This window comes from Mus musculus, chromosome 14 (assembly GCF_000001635.26).
Source record: "Mus musculus strain C57BL/6J chromosome 14, GRCm38.p6 C57BL/6J".
NCBI classification, from domain to species: domain Eukaryota; kingdom Metazoa; phylum Chordata; class Mammalia; order Rodentia; family Muridae; genus Mus; species Mus musculus.
In genome coordinates, this window is record NC_000080.6 from 99896120 (window position 1) to 99909491 (window position 13372).

Below are 13372 nucleotides of genomic sequence, written 5' to 3' on the forward strand. Positions count from 1 at the left end.
TCATTTCAAGAGGCTATGCCTGCACAGACTAGAGTGGTCCCTTGGTATCAGAGAACTGGTTCTTGCCCCATCCTCACAGATACTCAAGGTGTAAGATAGAAACCAGTGAAGTATTTGCATCTAACCTCTGCGCATCTTCTTGTACACCCCAGATGATATCTGGCTGTTTACAGCATCTGAAACAATGCAAATGCTTCCCATAGCTTCTATGCATACAGCTAAGGGATGCTGACAAGAAAAAGCTCACAGATGTTAAGTAAGATCCAAGACTAATGTGCAGGAGTAGACCCTTTGGATACAGAGGATTGGCTGTAAGTGATTCCCTGGGAAGGGGATAAATGGATTTGATACATTTTGGGTTTTGAGCTGGAGTTTAGCGAGTATATGTTGCTGCAGACTAGAGGTAGCATATCTACACGAAGAGCCTGCCATATGGAGGTCTCTAGGATTACAACTCAGGGTATTTTCTTTGCATTTGTCATATTCAATCTGCCCATCAATCGACTGGAAAAGATGAAGGAGAGATGGTGTGTGTGTGTGTGTGTGTGTGTGTGTGTGTGTATTATTCAGATCCTTTTGACTTACTGATTTTAACACAATACCGTAAGTCACTACAGTGGGCTTATAATATGTATTTTCTGGATTGGAGAATGTAACATATAAATCCCCAGGCTGCCAACATTACAGCAAGAGTTCCCTGGATCCCCAGAAGTTGCCTCAACCTCACCTCCAGAGCAAGTCATCATTTCAGGGATAGCTCAAACATTACAAGCCTAGGTCTAAAAAATTAATCGGCTTCTATCTGCTACAATGGATAAACTAGATCTCATTGGCAGCATTCCTTGACCTACATGCTCCTAATAGAGTTAACTTCCAGAAGACTTACATATATTTTGTCCACATTAAGAGACTTCCATAAATATCTCTTCCCTCAGTATATAGGGAACACAAACCTTATAAAGACAGCATAAGGAGACAGGTGTGAGCGTACCTAGAAAAGACATGGCTGACAAAATCGGGAGTGTCTGATCTGGAGGTCAGGAGGTACTTCACCATGACCCAGTGAGTGCCAGTCAGTGTCGGAAAAAGTTTGATCAGTTGAGGGATCTCCATCCACCTGGAAGCCCCAAATGGCACCATAAGAGGACAGACAGGACTCTGTCTTAAACTTCCACCCAATGTCTTGCCGATGAACAAGCTGCCGGTGGACGTCCATAAGGAGAGCTGGAAAACCTAGTGTAGGGGCAGCAGTCCTCGTGTGAAAAAGAGCTGTGCAGACTGAACAAGACAAAGGATGTACGAGTGTGTGGAAAACAGCGGAGAAGTGACTTGCTCCTAAGCAAGAGCTCCCTCTAACTAGAAAACATACTCCGTGTTGTGATGTAGAAGGCTACTGTGACCTTGAAAGTCTATGAGGTCATCTTACTAATAACTCAAGCTTACTAATTCTGCTTCAGCTGCCCATGGTTTACGTTGCTTTGAATCATCGTGAATAACTGATGTCTCTTCTACTCGCTTAGTATATGTTAAAACCTGTAAGATGAAATCCAATCGTCCTGGGGAAATACGTTCTTTAATCACACCCGATTAAAAACCCTCCTCTCTTTTGCTCTGTATCACTTGGATGAATAGAATAGGGGTGTGTCTGTGTGAAAATGAGGCTAATATGTATTCCAGAAAGCTCAAGGAGAATAGAAATAGCTCAGCATGTGATGATTCACAGAAGACAATTTCTGTGTGTGTGTGGATAGAAATTTCCCCATAACAACTGGGGCACGGACTCACCACACTTCCGGCTTGTGGGCTTTCATGTCTTTGTGCTCATTTATTTGTCTTAATGACTAAGAATGTGATTTAAAAACAGTCCAATGGGCTGAGAATGGACCTCACTGGTCTATTTATTGGTAGCATGTACATGGCTGTGAATTCAATTCCCAAAACCATGGTAAATCAATATACCACAAAATTAAAAGTAGTGCCTATGAAAGGTGAGAACATCTCATGAGGAAGTGCAAAATCAAGGGGGGGGGGGAGAAGAACACAGAATTAAGCAGAAAGCGGGGGGAAAAGATCGGAAGCAGAGGAGACTCACAGAAGAAACCAAACACAGTAGACGAGCTAATAAAAATTCCAGTTCCTGGCTGGGGATATTGGTCAGGAGGGTGTAAGAGACCCCTAAAACAGTACAGACTACTGACGTTTCTTCTGATTGCCTCCCTGTTTCATTTGAGTTGCCTGCTCAGGACATGTACTTCTCTTGGAAATCACAGGCTGCCAAATAGAAACTCCAGGGCCAGGTATGGGACATTTCTCCCTGACTTGTTGATCAGGGGTATCCAGAGATATCCCCCAAACAATAAAAGCTATCAGTCTTGGTTACCCAGCAGTACTTGATTGTAAGACCCCATTGCTAAAATCATCATATACTTTGGCCGTAGGGCATGCAGAAACCAACTGGGTACCGAGCAGAACACTTACTTCCTGTTGGCTAGCTCTCCTAGTACAGGGAGGTGCTCTGTAGGCTGCTGGGGTGGGGTGGAGTCGTCAGTTGTGCCTTACTCAGTTGAGAACCCTGTGAGCTATAATAATGACCAGCGTGACAAAATATGCTCATGGGTACCATTGTGGAGAGACTTCAATTAAACTCATGAATTTATAGCATGTTGTACCCATTTGCAGTCCCTGTAGATAGCATGCATGATTAATGCTTCTGGCCCATGACTTTGCAAACAGATGTAGTAACATACGCTCAAGAAATGGCAAAGAAGGCCAGTTTAAATGATTTTACAATTTAATCTGGGAAGTGGTTTGCCTTGAGTGGTTATTTTGATATGAGGGAGAATGCGTTTTACACAGTCACACAGGAATCTATTATGCTTGAAGTTTCCCATGAGAGAATCTTGCTGGAGTCTGGTCTGTGTCAACGACAGGTACTTGACAGGACTTGCTGGTTTGTGACCTGTTACAGCAGGGAGGCTATGACTGTCTCCCTGTTTCATCTGCTCCTTTGAATGTCACTGAATTAAGTCACCAGCCACTCAGTAGGGAAGACCAAGTGATGGTGGGTCTTCTTTTGTCTTTTGTTCCTTGCCAGTAGCTCCCATTGAGTGCACTCAGAAGGAACCCAGGGGATGCCAGCTTAGGGCCACACAGCACAAAAAACCCCACATTGTGGCCAATGGCTAATAATGATTACCAGTGCTTTCTAGATGAGTGGGGCATAGGTGTATGGAAGGATAGATAGTTGAGTTGTGGTAAAATTGTGAATTACTTGAGGAATCAATTTCATTTCTCTGTAAATATTGAAAATCCTCTCCCTATGTGACCACCACTACTAAGGAAAATCACACAGGATTTTATGGAACCGATTTTGAAAATACACTTTGAGTTTTAAGTTTATTTCTCTGCTACTTAAGAAGAAGAGTGTTGCCTGGCAGTGGTGTCAATCCTCCACTTTAATCCCAGCACTCGGGAGGCAGAGGCAGGTGGTTCTCTGCGTTTGAGGCCACGCTGGTCTACAGAGTGTATCCCAGGACAACCAGGGCTACACAGAAAAACCGTGTCATAAAAAAACAAAAACAAAACTAAAACTAAAACTAAAATAAAGAGGAAGACAATTGAAAACGGAACACACATGCCCCAAGGATGGTGGTGAATTCAATGTAAACTTGAAGGAAGGGAAGACTTTTGTTCAGCTGGCTGTTTGAAGTGTCCAGTGGATATTTTAAAAACTTAATAAATCATATAATTATTAAGTGGCAAAGCTGATTACCAGAAAGATGTTTAGCTCATTCTGTTCACAACATTTAGAAAAAACAATGTATGCAAGACAGAAGGAATGACCCAAACTCGCTATGTTGAGAAGGTTTCATCATGCACTGATGAGCCCAGGACGAGCTGCTGTCCCTTCCCAGTCCCTGCCTCTCCCCCGTGCCCCGGTAAGAAGCCCATGGGAGCGGTACCTGTGTGTGTTCTCCGGTGTGCCTTCAGGTGAGAACTTTTTGTATAGACTTTGTTGCACCCTTCGAAGTCACATCTGTGGATGCGCCGTTTCCTGGAGTCTGGGGATTCTGATCGTCTCTGGCGTCTTGTGCTCTCAATGCTAAATGGTGAGATTGAACTGAAAAAAAAAAGAAGTAGGGTTACACGAGGAGAAGCCCAGCCCTTGATCCGGGGCCTCAGCAGGCTGAGAACACGGCTGTGGATTCCGTAACCTCATGGGCTCAATGATCATACACACTGCTCTCATCTCCCGGATGTTCCTCACAAGCTAAAGAAAGTAGCATGACTCTTTTCTATTTAAAGATTTCTGGAGAAAGAAAGACAATGTTCACAACAGCAAGCTAGGCACAGTGATACAGGCATGAAATCTCAGCATGTGATTGGCTGAGGCAGGAGGTGCCAGAGCTGGAGGCTAGCCTGGGGTACATGATAAAACACCCAAGCCCACCAAGTCAGTCTCATGCAACAAACTTCAAAAGCAAGTGTCAGCAGAGGCAAGCAAGAAAATACCCCCTGTCCGTGCTAAAGTAGCAGCTCAATTTGCTAAGTCTAAATAGCCTTTCTAGAGAATGTTTTGGGAAGCCCCACTGTAGATAAGGTCAATACAGCCATATTTAATGAGAGCAAGTGGCGTCTGAGCTGCATGTAGCATATACAACCATGCAAATCACAGCACACATTGTAAAACAATTGAGGTCAGGGTGAAAGAATTGGTCTTGGTGCATCAACATGGTGACTCACAACGAGCAATTTCTGTGCAGAGAAATGCACTTGATATTTAACTTTCCTATTTTTTGTGTGTGTGTGTGTGTGTGTGTGTGTGTGTGGTGAGGAATAAAGTACGCTGTCTTTAAAGATTAGCTGTACTACTATTATGAGGGGAAAAAAAAAGACTTTAACTATGAAGTTTGGCCCAGACTTGTGTGTTGTTTCATTTTAATGCCCAGTAGAAAAACAGGATTAGTTTGTAATGTCAGGTAATTCATTTACATGTACTTTTTTCAAACCTTAATCTCCTTTGATTGAGACAGAAAGTACATGACTCACCTTTTTATTAGTTACCCATGAAGTTCTCTAAAATTACAATGGGATACAATAAAGAGACAGGCACCCTTGTTTCTACAAGACACATTTACCATGACCAACATTTTGTAGGATCCCTCTTCACCCGCGCTTCAGGTTTTAACTTGTTCTAATTTTTTTTGAGGAGTCTTTATGTGTTTGTTATTAGCTACTCTACATATTTTTAAACAACAAAATTAATATTGTTGGGGGGGGGTGTCCTGGGGGAGTGAGAAGGTTCAGTAGTGTTTGCTACTGAGTCTGACAACATGACCTGAGTTAGACTTGGACGCCACATGGTGGAAAGAGAGAACCCACTCACGCATGCTTCCTTCTAGTTTCCAAGATCATGCCATGGCACAGGTGTGCAGGCTCACACACAGACATCACTCCTTCCCCCGTACATAATAAATGCAAAACGAAAAACCCTTTGATTAGTGATTCATCTCTTTTAAGAACTAAACACGAAGATAAAGATGCCCCCTTTTTCTTCGGCCATTGCTTTGAACTTTCTCCTCCCTGGGGGAAACCACTGCCAATTTCTTTAGATGTTTCCAGTGGAAACTGTTTTGCTACAGTGTGTCCATTGTCCAGGACACTGTGGCTACACAGGTCTCCTTACACATAGGCATACCTGTATGATGAGCACATCTCCCCTATACCTGTCTTCTTTCGCATGCCTCATCCTCCCATTAGGCCCCTCTGTTCCCTACACACCTCCGTTCATGTCATAGATATGTTACTATATGTATAATCTGCAAATGTAGAAATTTATAATATGACCCTGGGGTTTTGAAGCATCATAAGCAAAGCTACGCCAATGTCATAACTTTGCAAAGTCTTCTATCTTCACCCCAACCCCACCACCTTTTAAGCATGAAGCATCTGAGCTTAATCTAATATGTAACTGCCCACACATCACAGTCTGCTGAGCCAAGTAAGGATTATGGGAGTGGTTCATCCTGCATTTAAAAAAGCCATCACTTAAGTGACAAACAGGGACTGTTTCTGATACCACTCTAGTCCCTTATTTCAGCCACCTGTCTTACAACATCTTCTTCCGGCACATTCCTGTTTGTTTCTTTGTAGTGTATTTTTCTTGTCTACAAATAGCAGAACAGGCAATCAAGGCTTCAGAGAAAGTAAGATCAAACGTAAATGCCGCTCATCAAGCCTCAGGCAGGTTGACTTGAGATCTGCACTAGTGTGAAAGAACATAGGCCGTGCGACTGGCTGAGCCACATATTACAGCCTCCATTATCAATCAGCGTGGATTTGTGGTTTTCCATGTCATCGACTCAGTTGCCGGGACAAGAGTCAAACCAACAGGAAAGGACAACTTGAGTTAGTCCCCAGAGCCACTCCAGCACTGAGTGGAATTCCTGTGAACAGGAAGACGTTGTGTGCCCTGAAACGGTGAAATCAATTCATTTCTTCAATATGTAACCGTACAAATAAATATCGATTTTGGCTCAAGGAGCCTTATAAAAGAAAGTCCTTTATTGTGTTGTATGATGTTTGGCATCTTTCACCAATCAAGACAATGATAGTATTTGTTTCCATTAAGTTGAAATTTAAGGTCTATAACAAGCACACTGTTTTTTACATTATTTTATTATTTACATTATTTTACATTAACATATGAATACTAACGTCAACCCATATAAACCCAGCCACAGATCTTGCTTGTGGTCGACCTTAACCAGTTTATCTTGCTAAGAATTTCTGAAACCGAACCAGCTTTCAGTGGTCTTAAAGGGACCTGTGATAAATCTGTTAGCTGACAAGCAGAGGCTGGGCGTGGCCAGGACTTGCTTTACTGAGTTTAGCACTGAATCAAGGCAAAGAAGTGTGACGTGGACATCCTTCGTGTTCAGGCCTTAGTCTCTGCTCTTCCTCATTCTAAAGGATAATATTTTTAGATGTTACCCAGAACAGCCATGTGAAGGAATCTGTACAACAAAAAATACCCATAAAAGGTATGTACCCAGGGACTGGACTGCAGTGAAGCTGGTTCTGAGGAGTGGCTTTCTTGGTCTGCACTCCCCTGTTTTCAAGAGCACAGGCTCTGTCAGCAGATAGAGAGGAAGTCCCATTAAAGCTGACCCTTTGGCTGCTACTTACTGGGTTTTTCTCTGCAGAAAGGTAGTGGGACTTCGGTCAAAGAGGACCAAGCATGCAGTAACCTTTACAGAGTGTGGAAAGAAGGTAGACCAACGCAGTGCTATGCAGGATGGCTGCTGTCCGGAAGCCACTGTGTGTAATCCAGTGAGCAGGCACTGTGGGTGGACTACAGCAGGGAAAGGGTTTGGTTGAAACAAATCCATGACCAAGTTCAGTACCATCTGGTCAAGGTACTGGTACCTAGTAAGTTTACATCCTGCAGCCTAGGAGGTTGTAAGCATTGAAGAAATGTATCACAGGAAGGCATTTCTGCTCCATTTCACATATAATTTAGAGTTGAGAAGTCCTCATGGGACTGGTCCGTTGTTAAGCCTTTGGATAACAGACACTCACTCCTCACTCCTCTGCCTCCTTCCCCAAGCTTCATACTTTAAATGGGACTAGATATTGGGGATTCAGGGTTAACTATTAACAAATACAAGCCGATAATAACTACAGTTCTTGCAGCAGCTCAGGAACATAACTTTCTAAACGTAGCATGGCCGCTGTAGTACCTATATAGGAGGCTGGCATCTCTCACAGGTAAGTAGGTAGGGGAACATGAGTGACCCTGATCCCAGAATCACTGCCCTAACCAGGTCTCATGCTGGGCTTCTCTTGATCATGAATGTCTGTAACAGAATGGCCAGCATCCTTCTCCCCTGTCTCTACTCTCCCCTTCATGCGCCATGCTTTCAGAGCAGTGTGCTCTCTGCTTAGCTGACACTGAGGATCCAAGCTGACTCGGTACTTCACAAGTTGGGCGTGTTCTAAAGAATGTCAATGTGCCATTCATGACTTCCCTCCACGTTCAGGATTGTTTCAATTGCATTTAGTGATGATCTTTGTATTTTCAAAATGGCCCTAGTAAGTTGGTACTAAATAGATCCTTAGAGTTCAAAAGACCAGTCACTGCAGCTGGCCAGATGACCAATGGGTAAAGACAGGTACTGTGCAATCCTACAGACCCGAGTTCAATCCCAGAAACACACTGAAAGTCCAGAGGAGAGAACCAACTCCGCAGCTGTCCTCTGACCTCCTCACGTGTGTTGAGGCACGTGAATGAGCTCCATCATACATATGCAAATGTACACAAGCACAAATACTCATACACAACAACAACAACAACAACGGCAAAAATAAATAAACAGATAAATACTTTTAAAAGCAGTAACTTCATGCCCCCTCTATTTCTCAGAAGGCCACCCCACTCAGAGCAATTGATAGATGCCCGAGAGGCTTCCGAGGCCCATGTGGTAATTTTAGATCCTGGGAGACAAAAGAACGAATCACGACTTCAGCAGCAGCAGCAGCAGCAGCAGCAGCAGCAGCAGCAGCAGCAGCACAGCCTGGCTTCGAGTGGCAAGTTAAATTAGAATTAAATCCAGAGAGTCTGGGAAAGTCACATGCAGAAACAGCTCCATTTCATAAAGCAAAGGCACTGCATGGCTGCCACAGAAAATCAGGGTGAACTGTAATCAGCAGGTAATAAAAGGCCATTGGTCATGGGTGACGTCAATGTGAGGAGATGCCCTCTGCTGAAATTGGAGTTCCTAAAGGAGTGAAAGGAAGGGAGGGAGGGAGAGAGGGAGGGAGCGAGGAAGGAAAGGAGGAAGGCAGGGAGGGAGAAAGAAAAGGCCAATATCTCCTCTCAAGGTTAAGAACACACACATACACACACACACACACACACACACACACACACACACTCAGTTGCATTGCTGAGGATACCGCTGGCAATGTACATTCACAGAATGCTTAGTGTGTGCGAATCAGGCTCTTCTCTGTTAAGTCTCAGAGCCATCCTAAGGTTCACACCAACGGCATCAAATCTTGCACTGGAAGAGGCCGAGGCATCCGGAGTCGGAGTCAATGTCAGGATGTGGAGCCAAGAGGCTGACCCCGGAGCTCAGCGCTGTGTATTATTACTTTATACTTTGGGAGAAGATGTAGAAGGCATGACAAATGAATGTATGAGAAAATGTAAAACAAAACAGCAATGAAACAATATGAATCACTTAAAGGTCTGCTCAGAACCAATTATGGAAGGCAACAACACACAGGGACACTCATGAATGTTGCTCATTTCAAAGGCACACATTGTTCAGTTGAAAATTATAAGGCAGACTGTTTCGCAAACACTATCAGAAACCCACGGGGTTGAGTTGCCATTATTCTACGATAAAATATTTTCTATAATTTTAAAAAATTTATTGATTGATTGATTGTGTATAAGGGTACATCCTATGGTGTGCTTGTGAAGGTCAGAAGACAGCTTGAGGAGGCTGGTTCTTTCCTTCAGCTATGTGGGTCCCCAAAATTGAACTCAGGTCATTGGGCATGGCAGCAAGAGCCTGTACCCACAGAGCCATGTCACTGGCACCTAAAGTCTCTGTGAAGTATACAGTTTTCCCAGGTACAGTTTTCTAAATGGAGAGGCCCATGGTGGCATGAGTCAAGGCGTACCGAAGAGCCAAGTCCCTCCCGTCACTGTGGTCCACTTACAATGCTACCAGAAGGAATTCAGAGTTAGACTGAACAAGCAATAATTACTTTAAGATTAGAGATATGTTTTTAAAAGTACATTTTCTAATACTTCTGAAGTTTAAAATTCTAAGATTAGCAGTTGTCACTGTTTCTAGAAGCTGTGAATCACACATTATCCCATTTCATGTTAGAATCAGAATTCAATATGCTCCCAGAATGTATATAATGACGGTAAGTAATACCTCATCTAACTAAAACCCAGTTCACACAGAAAGCTCAGTCTTCTAAATTAGAACTAAAGCTGACACTTTTTCACATGAGCTCAATATGCCCTACATGTATTTCTAAATACTGTTTTATTTTAGTAAACAAAAATCTTGTACAAACTTGACACGAAGATAATGACTTTAGAAATGTGTCCCTTGGGAGACTAAGGGATCAGGAGTCACAGTGTTTCATGACTGATCTCAGTAAAACAGCAGCTATGAAATGCTTCCCCACACTGGTTTCCAGACCCTTAATAGATTAAAAACTACCAGAGGCTGAGCTTTCTGTTTCAGCTCCTTCATGTTTTAGCAAGCAAGATGAAGCCATGTTAAGGAAAAAAAGGTATAAAAAGGTTCTAAAAAACTGAATCAATAAAGGTACCAGATATGATTATGTTTCTTCATCAAACTTTTATGATGTGATTAGACTAGCAGCTGAAAGAATTGTTTCTGAACAACAAAAGAAAGATCTCTTATAGACAGATGACATCTCTTCAGCTAGCAACTTCTGTGAAAACACTTTATGCATCACAAAGACTCTATGCCCCAAATCACTTCATAGTACCACGTGAAACCTCTGCTCTGGACTTATGAACTTCTGAAGTAGGCAGGACACACCCACAGCCCAGGAGACACATAAGCTGCTTAAATATTTAGGGGAACTTTTCTACAGAGATTCTTCTGAACACTGAAGTTTTCTGCCAGGAGTTGTAGCTTGGTGGATCATGAGAACTTGAAAAGAAACAAAACAAACCTTCTAGGTCAAAGCAGGATTACAGGTAATTATTTTAATCCCAATGCCTGGAAGGCGAGCCCTACCCTCTTCACTGCGGCAGTGTGTCCTCCTGCCTCCTGCTGCCTTATTCACGCTTATTTCTTTTTGTTGCAGTATTAGGGATTCACTCCAGGGCCTCCTGTTTTGTAGACAAACAGTCAGTCTACCGCGGAGGCACAGCCTAACAGAAAAGCATGCCTTCATATCTTTCTTACCTACATGGTTCTTAAACATATCTGCTTTGAGACCTTCTAGAATCATGCTGGTCTAGAAAATTACTTCTCTTGGATTTATGGAGACGGATCAGTGATTAAGAATATCTGGTGCTTTCTTTGATAACTTGAGCTTGGCTCCTAGCTCCAACATTGAGCAACTCTTCTGAGTTCACTGTTCACTCTAGTCATCGGAGGACCTCTTCTGGTCTCTGGTGGGCACATATACTTACCCCACCCCCATCATTAAAATTTATATCTTAAAAAATACTCTTTATTTAACTAAAGATAATAGCTTACTTTTAAGCTGCTCAAACATGGACTCATGATCTCAAAACCCACCTCTCTATATTATCAACAGATGTTTGAAAGGCTTGAACAGAAAAAGGAGGCAGGAAGGAGTTTGGTGATCATTTTCTGACTGTCAACAGAGGATCAGAACACTGCTTGCTCTCAGACATAACTGTACAGCGAGCAGCTCACTTTTTCCACATTGGAAAGATCTTAGAAGGCAGATTCACTAAGGCAGTTCTGTGTAGGTACCCCAGGCAAGAATAGCATAGGATGGGGCTCTACGTTTTAAATATTAAAACAGATATAGGATCGTTTAAATAGGCAGTTCCAATGAGATATTTTAACACAAGCACAGAATAAAACTTTTGACATGACCATCCAAACAAGCTTCCATCTATTGTATGCTGGTCATCAGCCACGCCTATGTCACACTGGGGAATTTGGTTTATTAAAGAGTATTGAAATTTTGTCAGCTAACTACCTCACACTTAGGCTTGCATAAATTATTGAAAAGCTTTTATTGCTCATGTGGGGCTACATAAATAACAAGGCTGAGTAGGACCCCTTGGGAGCTTTCCACAGAAGTTTTTTTTTTGTTGTTTTTTGTTTTTTGTTTGTTTGTTTGTTCGTTTGTTTTTGTCACCAAGATGACGGTAGTGTGCCACAAATACCAATCTTTCCTACCACAAATGACTATATGATTGAATTTGGGAGAAACCCAAAGCTTTTCAAATCAGACAGAGAAGGATATTTTCCTTGCTTCCCCCTCAACAAGCCACTTCATGAAAACTTTGACCTTCAAATAACATGTCAAATTAATGGTGCTACAGTTGGATGATACATTATTATGATCCAATTTCATACTTGGAAGACCTTTAGAAAATAAAGAAACAGAGTTTTCAGTATTCATCATTATTCCAAGGGCATATAGCTATCTGGTGGCAGACTTGAAGTCACAGACCTGTCTTCTTGACCCTGTTCATAACTAAGACTTTACTTAGAATCAGGAAAAATCTGTCTGGTAGCACTAACATTCTTTCCATCAGCTAGACCTCAGAGTCTCACAATGTGTACTTTTTTGCTTTGGTTGCTAGGAAACTCAGGCTAAACAGGCTAGGGAGTTTGATTGCTTATTTTTTATTCTAATTACAATTTTGGAACAAAAACTACATGGTTTTAATTTTGTGTAGCATATTTTATTAAGGATTTATTTTTCTTGCACACACACACAGACACACACACACACACACATACACACACGCGCACGTGCGTGTGTGTATGTGTGTGTGTGTGTGTGTGTGTGTGTGTTTGTGCGAGTGTGTGTGTTTACATGCATATGGATGCCCACAGAGGCCAGAAAAGGGTCGAAGATTCCCTGGAGGTACAGTTGCAGGCTGTTGTGCGTCTACTGATATTGGTAGTGGCAACTGAATTCAGTTCATCTGCAAACCTGCTCCAGCCTTTTGTAGAGCTATGTTTAAAAGTGTACATCATGAAATCCTACTCTAACTAGTTGATCTATTAATACAAAGAAAAATAAAAGCAAAACAAATAAACAAAATTTACTGTTTAAAATAGAGAGGATCAATCTCTGTCAGGCTCATCATCAAAGACCACCCTCCATACCCCCAAAAAAACACAATTTAAACAATGTCTTGTGGTTTCTAATGTTCAGCTTAAACACTTCATTTGTTACATTTCATGCTAGGTGTTTTCTTCTATTCCATGCTATTGTAGATGGAACTGTTTCTTTAATTTCCTTTCCAGATTGCCCATTGTTAGAGTCTAGGGACATAAGTGATTTTTGTGCACCGACCTTGTGTTCTGCTACTGCACTGAACTTATGTGTCAGTTCTAGGAGTTTTCTAGAAAAATCTTTAGTGTTTTCTAGGAAGAAGGTCTCATGTCAACTGTGAATGGAGGCAATATGAGTTTATTGTTTATTTTTAATTGCCTTTGGCTAAACTGTTGTGTGAAAGCTCTAAATTCAGCCATCTGTGTCTTGATCTTTTTAGTCTTTCATCTGTGTGATCTTTTATCCTGTCTGTTAGATGTGAGCCTTTCATACCTGGTCCTCATGAGGATGGGGACATTCCCGTGGATTCCAACTG

At 42.2% G+C, this 13372-nt stretch overlaps 1 protein-coding gene across 12 annotated transcripts in view; it reads right to left on the reverse strand.

Moving 5' to 3' along the window:
- The window catches only part of Klf12 (Kruppel-like factor 12), a 419711-nt gene that overhangs the window by 29939 nt on the left and 376400 nt on the right, over positions 1–13372 (reverse strand). For all 12 annotated transcript variants that reach the window (XM_011244971.3, XM_030247664.1, XM_006518625.4 and 9 more), the window contains one exon: positions 3963–4120. In XM_011244971.3, coding sequence (XP_011243273.1) covers positions 3963–4120 — 158 coding nt within the window. The remainder of the gene's footprint in view (positions 1–3962; positions 4121–13372) is intronic.